Here is a 20,790-nt window from a genome sequence, read left to right as displayed (position 1 = left end):
CTATTGCTTCCACACTGTAGAAATAGAAGCAGGAAAGTCCCATCCATTTTGTCCGGCCCGTGTGCTCACTGGTTGAGCATCGACCTATGAACCAGGAGGTCATGGTTCAATTCCGGGTCAGGGCACATGCCGGGTTGTGGGCTCGATCCCCAGTATAGGGGGTGTGCAGGAGGCAGCCGATCAATGATTCTCTCTCATCATTGATGTTACTATCTCTCTCTCTCTCTCCCTCTCCCTTCCTCTCTGAAATCAATATATATATATATATATATATATATATATATATATATATATATTTTAAATTCCCACCCAGCCCTAGCTGGTTTGGTTCAGTGGATAGAGCGTCAGCCTACAGACCAAAGGGTTCTGGGTTTGATTCTGGTCAAGAGCACATACCTTGGTTGCAGACTGCTGCCCAGCCTGGGGCCCTGGTCAGGGTGCGTGCAGGAGGCAACCAATCAATGTGTTTCTCTCACATCGATGCTTGTCTCTGTCTCTCCCTCTCTCTTCCACTCTCTGAAAATCAATGGGAAAATATCCTCAGGTGAGGATTAACAAAGAAAACAATAATAATTTAATAAATAAATAAATAAAATTCCCACCCATTTTGAGGCACTTAATTCATAGAGACAATCATCCACATATCCCCTCAAAAAATACAAAACAAAAACCTACCCCCAAACTGTGTCCTTCAATCTCACCCCAAAAGATTAGTACTGTATACAATTTCAGCCTAAAGGATGAGAACTCTGAAGTATACCCAAAGAGTATATTCTGAAGTTCTTATTATCACTCTCAAAACTGTAAATATAATAAACTAGAGGCCCGATGCACGAAATTCGTGCAAGGGGCTCGGCCCTCACAACCCCGGCTTCATCCAGAAGGTCTTCCGGAAGGACATCTGGAAGGTCGTTTGGCTGTTCGGTCTAATTAGCACATTAGCTCTTTATTATATAGGATTGCATTAAAACAAAAAACAGCTAAGTGGGTTTGCATGTAACATTTAGACCGAAAAGCCTTGGAAATTTAGTGTTTTTAAATGGCATGCTATCGCCTAGCTCCGTGGTCAGCAAACTGCGGCTCGCGAGCCACATGTGGCTCTTTGGCCCCTTGAGTGTGGCTCTTCCACAAAATACCACGGCCTGGGCGAGTCTATTTTGAAGAAGTGGCGTTAGAAGAAGTTTAAGTTTAAAAAATTTGGCTCTCAAAAGAAATTTCAATCGTTGTACTGTTGATATTTGGCTCTGTTGACTAGTGAGTTTGCCGACCACTAGCCTAGCTGGTTTGGCTCAGTGGCTAGAGCGTCAGCCTGTGGACTGAAGGGTCCCAGGTTCAATTCCAGTCAAGGGCACATGCCCGAGTTATGGACTTGATCCCCAGTAGCGGACATGCAGAAGAGCTGATTGATGATTCCCTCTCATCATTGATGTTCCTATTTCTCTCTCTCACCCTCTCACTTCCTCTCAGAAATCATTAAAAAATTAAATAAATAAATAGCATGCCATGATGATTTTAGGGAATGACACTGGCTTGCATATACATGATCACACAATACCAAAGAACCATGCCTATTTTATATATTTAAGACTTACAGAGAGATCGCTACAAATAAAAATGGTCCTGGGTAGTACAGATACCTCTCAGAATAGAACCATAAATGTGAATTTCAGTGCACACCTGACACATTTAGGTTGGGCCCCACTCCCCTTCAGTCTACCCTTGAAACGACCTTGCACGGAATACATTTATTTGTATTGCAGCTGAGGGAGGACCACAGGGCAAATGATCTCTGTAGATTCACTGTCCGGCATAGCCCATATACCAGACCAGATGCACTGTCAACTTCAAATAAATGAACACATCTTGGAACTAAGAACTACCTGTTTCTGCTTTCTGCCTCCTGCCAGGTAGATAAGTTATACCCATTTTATAGGTGAACTAAATCTAAAGCAAAGTGAGGAGTATTGGAATGGCTTTACCATGGATTTAGGGCTACAGCAACAATTGTACCAATCAGCTGATTCCCACCAATAAGTATGAGGCAGATAAAACGAAGGAGAAATACGACAATAAATTAGTCACCATAAAAAACCCCACATAGCTTATTTACAGTGTGTGCAATAAATTCCTGACAATGAAACAAAAACTAGAGCGTGGGTGCATGGGGTGGATCAACTTGGGTGGAAGAGAAAAAGGATAAAAGGATTCTCATTTTGCCCTGGTCTGTTGCTCAGTGGTTAGAGCGTAGACCTGCAAGGATTGCAGATTTGATTCCCGTCAAGGGCAGGTACCTGGGCTGCAGGTTTGATCCCCATCCCCTGTTGGGGCGCATGCAGGAGGCAACCAATCGATGTACAGCTCTCACATCGATGTCTCTCTCTCCCCCCCTCCCTCCTCCCTCCCACTCTCTCCCTAAAAATCAAAAGCAGCGGCTCTCTTCCGGTGAGGATATTTTTTAAAAAGGAGTCTCATTTTTATGTTGCAGTTTTGGGGAAGCGAGCCATGTGTTCTACCCCATCCATCATACTGTTTTTTCCCCCCACTATTATGGAAATGTATCAATTAAATTTCTGTGGTGGCAAGAGGAATAAGCTAACAAAGGTAGAACCGCTGTGATCAATATCTTTTATTTCCCTCCAAATGCAAAGGCGGTGCCTGAGGTCTGGCAGCAAAGTCACGAGGCTAATGTGAGTCATCCGATCCCCTGTCCCGAGGGGGAGATGGTTTCTTGCAGCACGAGGTGAAGCAGGTGGTTCTGCTCGGCGCTCAGCAGTGGCCACAGCTCCACCTGCAGCGCCTTGACGGCTTCTGTGTCCTTCTCGTGGGTGGCCATGACCAGGGACTGCAGCAGCAGGAAGAGGTCTTCGGGGAGCTGGCCGCTGCTCTCCTGGCCCTGGCTGTCAAAAGCCTCCCAGGAGTACTTCTCCAGGGTGTGGGCGTGCTCCGGCAGCAGCTTGGCGGGCGGTGGCTGCAGGAGCAGCAGCAACAGCACGCGGGACACCTCGCACCGGACCAGGATGTCTGAGAAGGCGCCCAGCACCGCGGGGGAGGGCGCGGCCGCAGAGCCGGCGTTCGGAGGGAGCAGCGCGGCGGTCGGGGCGGGGGCCGCGCCGGGTCCATGCTGGAGGCCTAGCGGCTGCGACTGTACCTGCGACTGTGGCTGCAGCGGGAGCGGCGGCGGCGGCTGCACCGGGTGGCTGCCGTGCTCCTGCGCCAGGCGCTGCATGCGCGTGAAGATGGCCAGGGCGCCGTTGTAGTCGCGCGCCAGCAGCTGGCAGGAGGCGGCGTCCCCGAGCGCCTGCAGCGCGGCCAGGGGCAGCTGCGACAGCTGCAGCTGGGCGGCGCGCTGGAAGTGGCCGGCGGCGGCGGCCGGCTGGCCCAGGTCGCGCAGGGCGGCGGCCAGCTCCAGGCAGAGGGCGGCGGCGGCGGCCGGCTGGCCCAGCTCGAGGTGCAGGCGCACGGCGGCGCCCAGGGCGCTGGCGGCCGCCTGCAGGGGCTCCCCGTAGGCGGCGGGGCAGGCGAGGCGCTGGCGCGCGTCGAGCTCCTGCTGCAGGAAGAGGCGGGCGGCCTCGGTGAGCGCCAGGGCCTCCCCCGGCCCGTGGAACAGCGCCTGGTGGCAGCGCGCCACGGCCAACTGGCACCAGGCCGCGTAGGGCAGGCACTCCTGGGCGCGCAGCTCGCGGCCCAGCTGGGCGAACTGCTCGCCGGCCTCCGCCACGTTCGGCTTCCGCAGGAACCGCTTCTTCAGCTTGTTAGACACCTGCCGGTACCTCGCCAGGAAGTCCCCGGTCTCGGGCCCCGGGCCCGCACCGCCACCCAAGCCGCCGGAGGACGCCGCCATGTTCCCAGCCCGAGCGCTTCCGGTCGCGGTGACGCAGCAGGGTGGACCTGCGGGTGCTGGCGCCTGGCTGCAAGGTGCCCTGCGTCTGCCGCACGCAGGCTCCCGCACCTAAGCCCCGCGCCCCCTAGTTGCCGTGGTGATATGCAAAATATCGGCGTCCTGGGGCGGGGCCTGGCCTGGTGCAAAGAGCATAAACAAATCACGGGTCCTGGGGCGGGGCCTGGCCGCAAGCCCTCTGTTGCTTGGTGACAGCTTGTTTACCCAGGTTGCTAAGGGTGTCTCCAGCATCTCTAAAGGAACAGGACCAAAACTAAACTCGTGATCCCGCTTGACCCTCCTTCCGATTTTGCATCTTTCTCCTTGTCTTCCCCTCAGCAGTCCCCAATCTTCCCGTCAAAGCCACTGCCCCATGGGAGTCTATGCAAACCACTCCGCCCACCCCTTCATTCTGCACGCGGGTTGGCATTGCACCTTCACCCTATCACGATGCCTGAGTCATGGTCTTGCACTCCACCCCAGTGAACACCAGCCTTCTGGGGACGTTGCCAGGTTCTGACTTGCTCAGAGGCGATGGGGGAGTTTTCCATACCCCAGCCTACCCTCACCCCAGCCGGCCTCTCCCGCCCTGGACCACCCCCTGCACTGTCACCATGAGGGGCTGCTCCTCTCTTGTCATCCCCAACTCCACCCCCGCTCCCAGGGACACACCACCACCAGCCCCATCCCTCCAACCACCTCCACACAAAGTGACTGAAGCAGGCACATGGGTTTCCTTCAACACTTTATTTTCAATAACTTTGCCCAAGGCGCCAGGCTGCCTGGGCTGTGATGGGTCGAGGCCCCGGGAACCCGGGTCTTGTTGGGAAGCTACTGCCTGCCCGGGGCCACTTGGGATATGGTGGTGTTCTCGAAGAAGCCGCTGAGCAGTGCGTTGTTGTGGATCGCCATGTCCAGCAGCTCTGGGGTGATGCGCCTGCAGCCGATTTTCTGGGCCTCGTTGCCCGCCAGCTCCAGGACCGTGGCCGTCAGGTACTGGATGATGGCTGCCAGGTACACAGGTGCGTTGGAGCTGAGACGCTGGGTGTAGTGGCCGTCCCGCAGGAGGCGCTCCAGGTGGCTCACAGAAAAGGTCAAATCTGCTCTGGTGGTGCGGCTGCGGTGGCGGTTCCGCCTCTGGTGATCAGAAGACCCTCCCCGGCTCCTTTGCCCAGACATGATGGCGCTGGGGTGCACTGTCTCCGACCGGCCTAGCGCTGCAGTGCTGTGCGGTGCGGTTCAGTGCGGTCAGGTGCAGGAAGGTGCCAGTTGGTCTCAACCGCTCCAAATGGCCAGTACAGAGGCTTCCTGCTCTGTATCCTAGCGACCATGGACCGGCCCCTCATTGGTCCAGGTACAGGCCCTGTAACCTATAAGTTCCGTGAGGTCACTGCTTTCCCATTGGCCCTGCTGGGCCTGGGCCTGGGCCTGCAAAGAAGGGATGCTGGCAGCACCCTATGCACCCTTGCTTACGGGACCTTCTCTTTGAGGGAACTCTCACTGTCCACTGGACCAGAACATTGTACAACAAATATACAATAGGTGGCACAGGGTATACACTCCTGGTGTTGGACAGCCAGCATAACTACTTCCAAAACGTTAGAATCTCCCCTGTACCCTGTGTGGCAGTCACTCCCACTGCTCTCCTCCTCTCCCCACTTCCACATCCCCTTCCTCCTCCCCTAGACCCCAGGCAACCATGAATCTGCTTCCTGTTCGTAGAGGTTTACCAATTCTGGAAACTTCTTAGAGAAGGAATCATACAATAAATAGTTGGCCTTTTGTGTCTGGCTATTTTCACTAAGCATAATATTCTCGTTATAATTCAACCACGTAAATCAGCACTTCATTCCCTTTTCATGGCTGAATAATATTCCATTGTATGGTGGACTACATGTTGTGCATTAGTTCCTCAGTTGATGGATGTTTGGGTAATTTCCACCTTTTGGCTATTTTGAGTAGTGCTGCAATAAACAGTCTAGTACAGGGTTCCATTTGAGCACCTGTTTTCAGTTCTTTGGGGTGTACACCCATGAATAGCATTATGGGTTTATTTAATGACTCTTAATTTTATTCCATTGATCTAATTATCTGTCCTTATGCTAACACCACATAGTTTTGATAATTGTAGCTTTATGCTGTTTTGAAATAGGCAAGTGTGCATCCTCAAACTTTTTTCCTTTCTCAAGATTATTTTGGCTATTTAAAGTCCCTTGAAATTCCATTTGAATTTAGCATTGGCTTTTACATTTCTGTAACAAATCATTGCGATTGTGATAGCAATTGCATTTACTCTGTTGATAACTTTGGTTAGAATTGCCATCTTAGCAATGTTAAGACTTCCAATTCATGAGTGCTGATATCTTTCCATTTTTAAGGTCATCTTTAATTTCTTTCAGCAATTCCTTATAGTTTTTCATGCACAAGTCATGCACCTCCTTGGCTAAATTTATTCCTGTGTGTTTTATTTCTTTTGATGCTATTTTAAATAGACTTGTTAATTTCATTTCGGATTTTTCATTGCTAGTTTATAGAGATACAACTTGGAGGGGGGGTTGTATCCTGAAACTTTATTGAATCTATTTATTAACTTTAATAATCTTTTGTGGATTCTTTAGGGATTTCTAATATATAAGATAATGTCATCTGAAAATAAAGGTAGTTTTACTTCTTCCTTTCCAATTTGGATGTATTTTATTTATTTTTCTTACCTTATTATTCTAGCTAGGACTTCCCTTACAACCTTGAATAGAAGCAGTGAAGGCAAACATTGTTGTCCTATTCTGATGTTAGGGGGAAAGTTTTTATCTTCCACCACTGAGTATGACATTAGTTTTAGGTATTTTCTAAATGCCCTCTTTTATGTTGAGGAAATTTATGTTGTTGGATTTTGTTGATTATTTTTCCGCATCAGTTGAGATGGTCATATGGGTTTTTATTTTTAGTTCACGAATGTGATGTTGATTAATCACTTTTCTGATGTTGAACCACCATTGCATCCCTGTGATAATTCTACCTGGACATGGAATGTAATGTTTATACTATACTCTTGGGTTCATTTTGCTAAAATTCTTATGAGGATTTTGCATCCATATTGGTGAAGAAAATTGGTCTGTAACTTTTTTCTTGTGGTATATATATCACAAGATTTGGATATCAAGGATTTGGTGGATTTGGTGTCAAGGTAATGCTGGCCTTGTAGGATAAGTTGGGAAGTTTTCTCTCCTTTTCTATCTTTTGGAAGAGTTTGGAAAAGATTGGCATTAATCTTTCTTTAAATATTTCGTAGAGGAAAGATCCAAGATGGTGTCAGAGTAGGTGTACACTCACCTCCTCCAAAAACCAAACTGGAATTACAACTAAAATATAGAACAATTAACCTGAGTAACCAACCAAAGACTAGCTGAACAGAAGTCTTATAACCAAGGATTTACAGAAGAAGCCACATCAAGACTGGTAGGAAGTGCAGAGACTCGAAAAGGGCTGGCCCTGTTCTCATGGGGCAGGCCTGAGAATCTGGAGGGATATCTCAGCAGCAAATTTTATCCCTGAGGAGTGAGAGGTCTCAGCCCCACACTGGGCTTCTCAGCCCACAGCACCAGAGCCAGGAAGAGAGCCCACGTAGCATCTGGCTGTGAAAATCAGTGGGAATTCTAACTGCCAGGAATTGGCAGAAGCCTGCTAGAAACCCAGGCACCCTCTTAAAGGGCCAGCACACAAAAATCTCATTCACAACCACACACCCTGGGCTCTGGTGATGGGAGGGCAGAGCAGACTAGAGTCACGTGGGGGGAAGCAGGGGTTTGTGACTCTTGGGATAGAGATGAAGGGACAGCCACCAGGATCCCTGTGCTGAGTCCCTCTCCCATACCACAGAAGTCATTTTTCTTGGATGGAGTACTCCCTTACATCATCAGCCTGGGGGAATGCAATAGCCCCACCCTCTGGACTCACTGTCACCTTACCCTGCAGAGCTCACACCCTGCTGAGGAATCAACTGCCTGGGCAGGGGTGTAGAGATCTGGGCAGACTCAGACAGTGTCAGTGATTGAGATTCGTGGCTCTGGGGACGGGGCCTTCCCCCAAGCCTGACTGATGCGTCCCCATCATGGGAGATCCACTGGCCCTGCCCTCCCAACTCTCAGCAGCCCTGCCCTGCTGAGCTTGAGCTCCTGGCAGAATCTGGAACACACTGAGTTGTGTGGCTCAAGGACAGGGGCCATTTTCCCCTCACACACCTGACTGGTATTGAGCCCTCCCTTCACAGGGCCAAATCTTGGTCTGTTTGGGCCTGATAAACTCTGCTGGCCTCACCCTGACAATTTTGTGAGGCCTTGCCCTTCCACAAAGGTCTATGGGCACCTGGAGGATGGCAGCTAGATTTGGTATACCCTGGGACATTTGCTGAGTGGCCACAGACCCAGCACTGACACCAACATTGAACCTGTATCAATCTGGTGAACACTACTTTCTCCTACCTGGTGACTCACTGAGTCCCTTCCTCATGAAACTCTAGTACCACCAGAGACACTTTCAGTGACTGAGCCAAATAGGCTGCCAGGAGGTAGAAGCAGGCAGAGGCAGATCTCAGATGCCTTGGGCCTTTTACTGACCTTCCCCCTAGTGGAAGCCAGTCTTGGTTCACAGCTTTGTTCCTTCCCATGCACACCAAGGCCCAGTAGAGGCAGCCACAAACTGTAGTTCCAAACAGGTTGCCCAAGGCCAGTCACAGGCAGCATCTGGCATTGACCTGAACCAGAGTCCTCCCAAGAGCCCCCAGAACAAATGCACCTGCTTCAAATAACATCAGATCAGGATTGAATTAGCTCCACAAGTGGCACATCCAAAGGGAGAGGTCGACAGGCACCAGGCCCTGCTGAGGCGAACCAGCACCCGCACAGCAGCTCATGCACTATAGTCATGTTCAGTCTCCACAGTCAGCCAGCCTATGGGTTGACCCTATGCACAGACATGCCAACAGCAATCAAGATTCAATTACAATAAGAAGGCTCACATAACCCATAGAAGGGACATTCCTGTAGCACCTTGCTTGGGTCATCAGGAAGACTGTGCTATTGAGCCTCATAGGACACCAACCACATAAGGCCATCACAGCAAGATTGGGAAACACAACATATCTAACTAACACGGAAACAAATAAAGGGAGCCAAAAATGGGTAGACAAAGAAACATGCCCCAACAGTTATAATAAGACAAAGAAGGAAACTACATAATGATAAAGGGATCAATTCAACAAGAGGATATAACCCTTGTAAACATTTATGCATCCAACATAGGAGCATCTAAATATATAAAGCAAATCTTGATGGACATAAAGGGAGATGCTGACACTAATACAATCATAGTATGGGATTTTAACAACCCATTGACATCAATGGGTAGAGCTTCCAGACAGAAAATCAACAAGGAAACAGCTGCCTTAAATGACACACTAGATCAGATGGATTTACTTGATATCTTCAAAGCATTTCACCACAAAGCAGCAGAACATACATTCTTTTCAAGTGCACATGGAACATTTTCTAGGATAGACCACATTTTAGGACACAAAACAAGTCTCAATAAATTTAAGAAGATTGAAATCATATCAACATCTTCTCTGACCATAACGGTATGAAACTAGAAATCAATCACAAGAAAAATATGAAAAACACAAACACCTGGAGGCTTAATAGCATGTTACTACTAAACAATGAATGGGTTAACAGTGAGATAAAGGAAGAAATCAAAAGGTATCTTGAAACAAATGAAAATGGGAACACAACAACCTAATATTTAGGGGATGCAGTGAAAACATTCCTAAGAAGGAAATTCATAGCATTACAGTTTACTACCTGAAAAAGCAAGAACATTTTCAAATAAACATTCTAACCTAACACTTAAAGAAACTAAAGGAAACTGGAAAAAAGAACAACAATCAAAGCCCAAAGTGAGTAGAAAAAAAGATAAAAATAAGTATCAGATCAGAAATAAACAAAATGGAATCTAAAAAATCAGTGCTGATTCTTTGAAAAGATAAACAAGATTGATAATTTTTTTTTTCTTAATCCTCACCCGAGGATATTTTTCCATTGATTCTTGGAGAGAGTAGAAGAGACAGAAAGACAGGGAGAAACATTGATGTGAGAGAAACACATTGATTGGTTGCCTCCTGCATGAGCCACTAACAAGGCCCAGGCCGGGGAGGAGGTATGTGCCCTTGACTGGAATCGAACCCGGGACCCTTCAGTCCACTGGCCTATGTTCTACCACTGAGCCAAACCAGCTAGGGCAAGATTGATAAGCCTTTAATCAAGCTCATAAAAAAAGAGAGAGGATTCAATTTTTAAAAATTCTTCATAATACTATAACTCTGATGTGTGATTCAGGGTGGGGCAAAAGTAGGTTTACAGTTGAGTACACAAAACAGAGTTCATTCTTGTATTATTACTATTTATTAAGTATTGTATTATTTCTCATATGAACAACTGTTAACCTACTTTTGCCCCACCTTGTATAACAAGCACATTGATCCCTATTTCAGTGTATTCAAGTAGATACAAAATGCCAGGTATTTTATGAGAGATGATTTTCAACTTTTCTTGCACTGTATGCCATGTTTTAATTCTAGGCCTTTGGAATTGTCATTACTACCATATTTCTCAAACTGTGTTCCTTTTCCCTTAAATAGGTCATGTGCTTCTCTCTAGAATGTAGGCATGTCAAGGTCCTAAATTTCACATGTTGGATATTAACATTTTTCTCATAAATTCATACATAAGGAATCATTCATTAATGCCCGGCAGTTCACACATGCACACAGAGCCTAGAGTATTTTTTAAATTTATTGGGGTGACATTGGTTAGAGCATTTGACTGCAGAGCCCACATTCTTGGTAGACAGTTGAGACCAGTGTGGTAAGCTGCCGATTCCCAGTCCTCTTTCCTAGCTGACTCTGCCCTAAGCTAGTGCCTCACCAATTTTATGTTCTGATTCAGTAGTTCTAGAATAAGGCCCAAGATGTGACATTTCTAATTGCTCCCAAGTGACGCTGATGCTACTGGTCTGTGACCCACACTGGATTAGCAAAGCCCCAGATGGCTTCCTCAACATTGGTGAACTTTTTATGGGACCCCAAAATAGACTACTTTACCTGCCCAGACCCCATTTCCCTTATTCCATTCCTCTTCCTGGTATTTTTCTCCTTCTTGTACTCTATCCTAACATCTGTCTAGCCAAAATGGTTTTGAATGTTGGATGCTTTTGAGAAATGCACAAAGGAAAATATGATTGGGAGGAATTGCTTTTTGCTCTGTCTTCACTTTCCATGTATCTGTGCTAATCCCTCTCTACAGGTCTTTTTTGGCAATGTGGATTCATCTGGAATAAAACACAATATTTTTAACCCTCCAATTATTGCTCGGTACATCCGTTTGCACCCAACACACTACAGCATCCGCAGCACTCTCCGCATGGAATTGATGGGCTGTGATTTAAACAGTAAGTGCCATGTCATCCCATATCCTTCCATCTCCCAACCATGAATAGAATAATTAATAGTCCTAGTTTTCCAGAGGCTGTGGGTTTTCTCAGCACATAGAACTGTTAATGCTAAAACCAGCAGAGTCCTGGACAAACCCAGGACTTGGTCATTCTTTTTTAAAAATATGTATTTTTATTGATTTCAGAGAGGAAGGGAGAGGGAAAGAGCGGAACATCAATGATGAGAGAGAATCATTGATCAGCTGCCTCCTGCACACCCCACACTGGGGATCGAGCCCACAACCCTGACCTGGAATCGAACAGTGACCTCCTGGTTCATAAGTCAATGCCCAACCACTGAGCCACGCCAGCTGGGCAGGACTTGGTCATTCTAATCATGGGATTCCCCATGGGAAGCCACCTCCTACTCTACTATTAACAAGGCAAATAAATCAAAGTCAAAGCTGAGCAGATCTGACCAGAAAAAGGGGGGGGGAGTATGTTACCAATAACAGAATCAATGCAAAAGTTCATTCCTTTGAAATGACGTCATGATGACAGTAGTCCTCAAGTGTCAGTGGAGGCAGGCTAGTGGAACCAGGGCTGCATCTTGTCCTTGTGGTTACATTCTCCTTTCATTTCTTTGAGGCTGCAGCATTCCACTAGGAATGGAAAATAAAGCAATAGCAGATGCACAGATTACTGCCTCCTCCTACTTAAACAATATGTTTGCCACCTGGTCTCCTTCACAAGCCCGACTTCACCTCCAGGGGAGGACTAATGCCTGGAGACCCCGGGTAAGAGACAACAAATGTTCTATTCAACTGAGGCAGAGTGGGAAGTAGTGGTTGGGAAAGAATGAAGAAAGCCCTTGACTGTTTCTGCAGAGGCATTTATGTCACCTGGTTGTTCCCCAAGTGTGTCAAGGAAGGTTGACTGTGGGCAGAAAAACCCACAGATATTTAGTGGTGCCATGAGATTTCACACAGCATTCATTGGGGGAAATGATCCCTAACTGGAAACGGAATCTCTAGATGCAGTAGTAGGCTAATACGTGTCATAGAATTTTAGCTGAAGTGCGTTTTCACAGAAAGAAATATCAATAATTAGCTCTCTATGCAGATTTCTCAGTGTCTCAAAGAAAAGGGTTCCAATCCTGTAACAGTTCATTGGGCACAGTTCTTTTCCAGAACCACTCAGACTGTGCGTTTTCAACCGCTGAATAGCTTTTTGGGATGAATGGAGTTAATGGTGTCTGCTCCTTCAGGGGCTTAATTTATTTTATTTTTAAATATATTTTTTATTGATTTCAGAGGGGCAGGGAGAGGGAGAGAGAGAGAGAGAAGCATCAATGATGAGAGAGAATCATTGATTGGCTGCCTCTTGCATGCCCCCTACTGAGGATCAAGCATACAACCCAAGCTTTTGCCCTGACTGGGATGGGAATTGAACCGTTCATAGGTCGGTGTTCAACCGCTGAGCCACACCAGCCAGGCTGGGGGCTTACATTAAACAAAATAGGTTGTATAAACACATTGCTAAACTTTTAATAATGTAGCCAATCTTTATATGGCTCATATATTCATTCATCAAACATTTATTAAGTATCTATTCAATAGCTGACCCTGGGGATACTGAAATGAATCATGAAGAATGATAGCCCTCAAGTTACTTAGAGTATAAAAAGGGGGACTGACAAAGAGACAATTAAAATGCAGAGTGTAAGTGCTGTGACATGGTTAAGAAGGAATTCAGGGATTTCTGGGAGCAAATCCTGACCAACAGGAAACTAGTCTAACTAGATTATTCCTCAGGTGAATAGTCCAGAAGAGTGGCTGCAAGTGGACTTCCGGAAGACAATGAAAGTCACAGGAATAACCACCCAGGGGGTGAAATCTCTCCTTACCAGCATGTATGTGAAGGAGTTTCTCATCTCCAGCAGTCAAGATGGCCATAACTGGACTCCGTGTCTTCAGAATGGCCAAGTAAAGGTATGCTGCTCTCCTAGAGCTTGCCATTTAAGAGCACAACAAGGTTGATATAGGATCCAACTTTCAGGATAAACTTGGCCGAGTATCTGTAGTAATAGGACACCAGGAAAAGCATTTGGGGAGGACACAGTGACTCCAAGCAAGGATGTATAATCCCCAGAAAAGGGCAGAGTAGAGCCCAAAGTTGATTTTCCTCATGAATTTTCATATCATCCAGGATTGTGGCAAGAATCAGAGGGGTAAAGAAGAATGACAGGTATTTCCCAAATGCTTATTGGTGTCTGTATTCCTCATCAGCACCTTAGATTCCCACGCCTCATTGATCTTGAACTTTAGTGACCCAGACAGTCTTCCTTTTTGATGTTGATTTGTTAGATACGTCAACAAATTATGCTAACTAGAGGACATGGTATAAAGTCTTGCTATCTCATGAGTTATGAGGGGATATATAATTCATCTCTATGGTGTCTTTTATCTTCTTTTTCACCAAGAATGATGTGGCCCTCACTAATCTCTCTAGTACAGTCTCTTGCCACTTGCTCCTTTGCTCTCTAAGCTCCACACATACTAATAAACTCCCAGGCCCCTAAAAATTGCATGTTCCTTCTGACAACAGGCTTTTACACATACCATTTCTTCTACCCGGAACATTTTTTTCTAGGGACTTCCCACTGTCCCTGTCACCTTGCTCATCCTTCAAAAGTCTCAGATAAATATCATCTCCTTCAAGAATTCCCTGGTCTCTCAAAGCTGAATGAAAGACTTAGAGTATAGGTAATATACACTGAGTGGCCAGATTATTATGATCTCTGAACACATAATAATAATAATCTGGCCACTCAGTGTAGACTGACCACAGAGTTCGGATGTTAAAATAAGGTTTTTCCATGTATAAGAGCTGAATTGTGGGTAGTTAGAAAGAAGCAGAGGACTTACTAGCCAGAGGCTGGGGACCACTATCTCCTGATCCCTTGAAATATCAAGATTTGCAAGCTTTCCCTTATACCTAAGTACACTGAGTGGCCAGATGATAATGCGTTCAGACATCATAATAATCTGGCCACTCAGTGTATATTCTGGAGGATATTCTGGATGAACTTTGAAAACATTATGCCAAGTTAAATAGGCCAGACATAAAAGGACAAATATTGTATGATTCCACGTACACGAGTAGTAGTCAGGGTTCTCCAGAGAAACAACCAATAGGATGTGCATGTGTGTGCATGGGTGCATGGGAGTGTATGTATAAAGAGATTTATTATAAGGAATTGGCTCACGTGATTATGGAGGGCTGACAAGTCCCCAGATCTACAGGGTGAATCCGCAAGCTGGACACCCAGGAGAGCCAATGGTATAATTCCCATTCAAGTCTGCAAAATCACTTCCAAAAAGAGTGTCACACCCTGAGTGATGAAACTGCTGCATCGGAGCATTGGCTTGTGGATAACTTGAAGGAAAGAGATTGAAAGTATGTGGGACTAGAGGCGGCAGATTTGAAAAAGCATTTTTTTTCTGATGTACGGGGATACATATCTTGCAGGCTTTGTGATGAGCAAAAAGAATTCAAACGGTGCCAAAACCGGTTTGGCTCAGTGGATAGAGCGTCGGCCTGCGGACTGAAAGGTCCCAGGTTCGATTCCGGTCAAGGGCATGTAACTTGGTTGCGGGCACATCCCCAGTGGGAGGTGTGCAGGAGGCAGCTGATCGATGTTTCTCTCTCATCGATGTTTCTGACTATCTGTCCCTCTTCCTTCCTCTCTGTAACAAATCAATAAAAATATATTTTAAAAAAATCTTGAAAATCAGATATTTAATAAAAAAAAAAAAAACAGAATTCAAACGGTGAAAATTAAGTGTCCTGTAAAAAGCAAAAACAAATCACAAGAAACAACCCCTTACTGGCCCATCTATTAAAGAAATAGATTGCACTTCACTTTATCAACAGTAGGGGGTACTCATGGACTAAGAAACCTAATAGGTCGCCCAAACTTTTATAAAACCACCTCTTATTGATAGAACAAGGAAAAATAAGGAATTTCTAAATGAACAGAAAATGGCAGATGAGGTAAAGGGTATTAGTGTTTGTTCTTGCTTTTTCATTCCCTCCTTCCTTGAAAACTCCATTGACTTTGAACTTGGCAATAGTACTCATTTTGACTAATGGAATGTAGGTAGACATGACATACACCACTTCCAAACAGAAGCCTTAAATGTGATTGTGTGTTTGACTCATCTTGTGCCTCTGCCTTCTGCCATAAGATAAAAATGTGGAAGAAATGACAAAATTAGGAAATCAATTTGCAACTATCAGTATACTATTTAATGCTTGCAGGGAACTTTAATGGATGCCAAAACCATTGGTTGAAAGCCTGATGGGGAACAGAATATTTACATCGTTTCACAGATTGTTGGCTAGGAAAGGGAGATAGTTACCTCTATAACAAACAGATCTGGTGGACATCACTTTAACCAAGTGATCAAACTTCATGTCAATAATGGGACAAACTGGTATCATGTGTCCCCTGATGCAGTGTAATGGGAAAGACACATCACCTACTTAGTATTCTCACTGAAAATGTTTAACCAAAACCTAATAATGAGAAAACAGTCACACAAATTTAGAATGTAGGACATTTACAGCACAATGGTGCTGGACTTTTTTAAAAATGCCAATGCCCTGCCCTAAATGGTTTGGCTCAGTGGATAGAGCGTTGGCCTGAGGACTGAAGGGTCCCAGGTTCGATTCGGGTCAAGGGCACATGCCTGGGCTGTGGGCTCGATCCCCAGTAGGGGGCATGCAGGAGATAGCCAATCAATGATTCTCTCTCATCACTGATGTTTCTATCTCTCTCTCCCTCTCCCTTCCTCTCTGAAATCAATAAAAATATATATTTTTTAAAATGCCAATGCCCCAAATTTCCAAAGTAAATGTTCCAAATCCAAACAAACAAACAAACAAACAAATAAATAAATAAAGTCAATGTCATGAAGGTCACAAAAGACCAGAGAGTAGGAGTCTGTTCTAGATTAAAGAACATTCAAAGAGATATGATAAATAAATGAAATGTGAGATCTTTTATTAAATTCTGGATTGGAAAACTATATGAAGATATCATTGTGATATCAATATTACATTTGTTGGGTATAATGTTATCCTGTGGTTATGTAGAAGAATGACCTTAGTTTTATTTGGTAAATTTATTTTTATTGATTTCAGAGAGGAAGGGAGAGGGAGAGAGAGATAGAAACATCAATGATAAGAAAGAATCATTGATTGGCTGCCTCCTGCACGCCCCCTATTGGGGATCAAGCCTGCAACCCAGGCATGTGCCCTGACCGGGAATCAAACTGTCATCTCCTGGCTCGTAGGCCACTGAGCCACACCAGCTGGGCAAGAGGTAGTATTTAAACCAAGACCCAAAGGATAAAAATGGGATAACAGGAGGGGTAAGAGCATTCTCAACACTGGAAACCACATATACAAAGGCTCTCATGATAAAAGGAGTTGGCACTGTCCAGGAACTAAAGACAAGGCCTGCACAGCAGTAAGCAGAGTGCCCTTAATTCTAGATGTCACACCCACTTCTCCTGGCCATGTTGGGAAAACATAATTATTTTCCTGCCAGACAACAAATAAATGCTGTCATTCCTCTTTTAGGTTTTTCAGGGAAATCAAGACTCCCTCACACCCGTGGTGAACTCGCTAGAACCACCGCTCCTGATGCGCTACCTGAGAATTCACCCCCGGAGCTGGGAGAACCACATTGCCCTGAGGCTGGAGATTCTGGGCTGCGAGGCGCAGCAGCTGTCCTGAGCAGGACAAGAAATACAGTATGAGCCCGGCTGGTGTGGTTCAGTGGTTGAGCGTTGACCTATGAACCAGGAAGTCACAGTTCAATTCCCGGTCAGGGCATATGCCTGGGTTGCAGGCTCAGTCCCCAGTGTGGGGTGTGCAGGAGGCAGCCGAACAATGATTCTCTCTCATCATTGGTGTTTCTCTCTCTCTTTCCCTCTCCCTTCCTCTCTGAAATCAATAAAAACATATTTAAAAAACAGAAATAAAGTATGAGAACGTTGACATTTTCAAGGGACTGGTTCTGAGACCTTCATAAATTCTCCTGATCCAATAAAACCACTATAACATAGAATTCCCGTCATAAAATGTAGTAAAATACAATCGTTTATATAGTATACAATCATAGGGTTGTCTTAAATGCCCCTCCCAAAGCTATTAGCATGGCACCACTAGCATAACTAACCATCCCAGTTTGGCCTGGACTGTCCCAGTTGAAGCAAAGCCCTTGCCGGTCCCTTTGCCCCTCCCTCCTAGGCCCAGAGCGTACCTTAACTCCAGTCCAACATGCCTCTGAGACTTGCCTTCTACCTGTGAGCCTGGCTTCTGGGTTACTTCGTGCCCTTCACTGCTCTTGGCACTATCATTTTTCTGTGTTTTGAAAGGATGCAGCCTGGCCAGCATAGCTCAGTGCTTGAGTGTCGACCTATGAACCAGGAGGTCACGGTTTGATTCCCGGTCAGGGCACATTGCGGGCTCGATCCCCAGTGTGAGGTGTGCAGGAGGCAGATGATCCATGATTCTCTCTCATCATTGATGTTTCTATCTCCCTCTCCCTTCCTCTCTGAAATCAATAAACATCTACACTAATAAAAGAGAAACATGCAAATTGACCATACCTCCGCTACACCCACCAGCCAATCAGGAGCAAGTATGCAAATTAACCCAACAAAGATGTCAGTTAATTTGCGTGCTCAGGCTAGGAGCGAAGACTGAAGACAGCATAGAAGGAAGCCAAGTGCTGCAGAAGGGAGTGAAGCGGCGGAGAAGGGAGCACGGCAGTGGAGACGGGATGGAGGGAGGCGGGCTTCGCTCGCTTCTCTGCTTTGCTCCGGCCGCAGGAAGCCCTATTCTTGCAGGAATAAGCCCAAGGAAGCCCTATTCTTGCAGGAATCTTCCTGCAACAGGCCTCTAGTTTTTTAATATATTTCTTCCCCCCCCCCTCTGGTTTTTATTTATTTATTATTTTTTTTAATTGTTTGAAGTATTAAAAATAGTAGTACATATGTCTCTTTTTTTCCCCCATTGACCTCCCCCACCCTACCCTTCCCCCCAGTACATGCCTTTACCTGCCCCCCCAGTGTCTTTTATCCATTGGTTATGCTTACATGCATGCATACAAGTCCTTCAGTTGATCTCTTACAGCCCCCCACCCCAAAACCTCCTCTGCCTTCCTGCTGTAGTTTGACAGTCTGTTCAATGCTTCTTTGCTTCTGTATCTATTTTTCCCCCTTTTCTTCCTTTAAAAAATCTTGCCACTGCAGACTAGAAATAAACATATAATAACAAAAAATGTTTGAGTCCCAATTTCAATGTCCAACAGTTTTGATTCCCCGTTTCAATGTCAAACAGTTCCTTATGTGTACATGTCAGCAATGATATCTGGATGGTGGGCACATGGTGGCAATGCAGGTCCAACCCTCTCTGGTTTGGTCCTAGGCAACTTGCTGCGTCGCACAGCTGCTGACTGCTAGCGTGGCAAGGCGTCATCAGCGTCTCCCATCTCTGGACTGTTTCTCCTCTTGTCTTCGTGGTTGGAGCAGACCTGTCAATTCCTTTCTGTTGCAGGAATCCACATGGTCTTGGAGTTGTTTTCTGAAAATATACAAACATATTCTCGACCAAAAGTTAATAAAGGAATCTTTTCTATATAATTGATTTGGGATCCTTTTTATTTTTGCCCAAACGATTTTCCTTTGTCTTATTTAGACACCATGTGTGTTTTTCATGCGTGTCTTGCGGTTAGCATTACAAATAAAAATTAATTTTGTAAAGTAAAAATTTTCTAGATGTAATTTACTTATAGGATATTTTTCCTTACATGATATTACCCTACTATCCCCCCTTTTTTGATTAATGGAGGCTTTTGTAAATTTTATAATGCAGTCTTGATAACTTTAAATTTTAATTTTTTGCACAAAAATATGACTGCTTTAGTTTCATTGCATGTTCAGGAATTTTACCATGAGATGAACTACCAATAGAAATTTTATTTTATTTATTTATTTATTTATTTATTTATTTATTTATTTATTTATTTATTTATTTTTAATAAATCTTTATTGTTCAGATTATTACAGGTGTTCCTCTTTTTTCCCCCCATAGCTCCCCTCCACCTGATTCCCCACCCCACCCCATGCCCTTACCCCCCGCCACTGTCTTCATCCATAGGTGTAAGCTTTTTGTCCAATCTCTTCCCGCACCCCTTACACCCCCTCCCCCCTGAGAATTGTCAGTCCACTCCCTTTCTATGTCCCTGATTCTATTATATTCACCAGTCCATTCTGTTCTTCAGATTTTTTATTCACTTGATTTTTAGATTCACTTGTTGATAGATATGTATTTGATGTCACTTTGTTGTTCATAATTTTTATCTTTACCTTTTTCTTCTTCCTCCTCTTCTTAAAGAACACCCTTCAGCATTTCATGTAATCCTGGTTTGGTGGTGATGAACTCCTTTAGCTTTTTCTTGTCTGTGAAGCTCTTTATCTGACCTTCAACTCTGAATGATAGCTTTGCTGGGTAGAGTAATCTTGGTTGTAGGTTCTTGCTGTTCATCACTTTGAATATTTCTTGCCACTCTCGTCTGGCCTGCATAGTTTCTGCCGAGAAATCAGCTGACAGTCGTATGGGTGCTCCCTTGTAGGTAACTAACCGTTTTTCTCTTGCTGCTTTCAAGATTCTCTCTTTGTCTTTTGCCCTTGGCATTTTAATTATGATGTGTCTTGGTGTGGTCCTCTTTGGATTCCTCTTGTATGGGGTTCTGTGTGCTTCCTGGACTTGTAAGTCTATTTCTTTCACCAGGTAGGGAAAGTTTTCTGTCATTATTTCTTCTAATAGGTTTTCAATATTTTGCTCTCTCTCTTCCTCTGGCACCCCAAAAATTCGGATGTTGGTACGCTTAAAGTTGTCCCAGAGGCTCCTTACACTATCTTCATATTTTTGGATTTTTTCTTTTTGTTTTTCTGGTTGGGTGTTTTTTGTTTCCTCATATTTCAGATCTTTGGTTTGATTCTTGGGGTACGTTGATCTACAGTTGAGTTTCTGTATATTCTTTATTTCAGACAGTGTATGCTTAATTTCTGACTGGTCCTTTTCCATTTTTTTGGTATTCTCATTAAGATCCTTAAAGGTCTCACTAAGTTCCTCAGCGGTTTTTAGAAGATTCTTGAGTAACCTTATAAATGTGGTTCTGAACTCTATGTCGTCCAGTAGTTTGCTTTCTTCCATTCCTCTCATTCGTGACATGTTTCCTGGTCTCCGCATTTTGCTGCTTCCTTGTGTTGATGGAGTGGCTTTGTGTGGTAGGTGACCTATAGGGGCCAGTAGCTCAGCCTCCCCAATCACTTGAGGTGGACGCCTTTGGT

General features: G+C 45.1%; 3 protein-coding genes across 3 annotated transcripts in view; 1 reads left to right on the top strand and 2 right to left on the bottom strand.

Annotated features, from left to right (window-relative positions):
- Positions 1–17,436, top strand: part of F8 (coagulation factor VIII) — a 101,933-nt gene extending 84,497 nt beyond the window's left edge. Inside the window, exons 25-28 of the mRNA XM_080653299.1 lie at positions 11,233–11,377; positions 12,008–12,156; positions 13,174–13,350; positions 17,009–17,436. Coding sequence (XP_080509425.1) covers positions 11,233–11,377; positions 12,008–12,156; positions 13,174–13,350; positions 17,009–17,164 — 627 coding nt within the window. The 3' untranslated portion in view covers positions 17,165–17,436. The remainder of the gene's footprint in view (positions 1–11,232; positions 11,378–12,007; positions 12,157–13,173; positions 13,351–17,008) is intronic.
- On the bottom strand, positions 2,615–3,963 carry F8A1 (coagulation factor VIII associated 1). The gene has a single exon (XM_080652112.1). The coding sequence runs from the start codon at positions 3,839–3,841 to the stop codon at positions 2,693–2,695; it is 1,149 nt and encodes a 382-aa protein (XP_080508238.1). The 5' UTR covers positions 3,842–3,963; the 3' UTR covers positions 2,615–2,692.
- Positions 4,706–5,129, bottom strand: H2AB1 (H2A.B variant histone 1). The gene has a single exon (XM_080653073.1). It carries the CDS (start codon positions 5,054–5,056, stop codon positions 4,709–4,711), a length of 348 nt encoding a protein of 115 aa, XP_080509199.1. The 5' UTR covers positions 5,057–5,129; the 3' UTR covers positions 4,706–4,708.
- Positions 17,437–20,790: the final 3,354 nt, after the last annotated feature.

This window comes from Plecotus auritus (genome assembly GCF_963455305.1).
Source record: "Plecotus auritus genome assembly, chromosome: X".
NCBI lineage: Eukaryota > Metazoa > Chordata > Mammalia > Chiroptera > Vespertilionidae > Plecotus > Plecotus auritus.
This window is presented reverse-complemented; position numbering and strand designations above follow the sequence as displayed.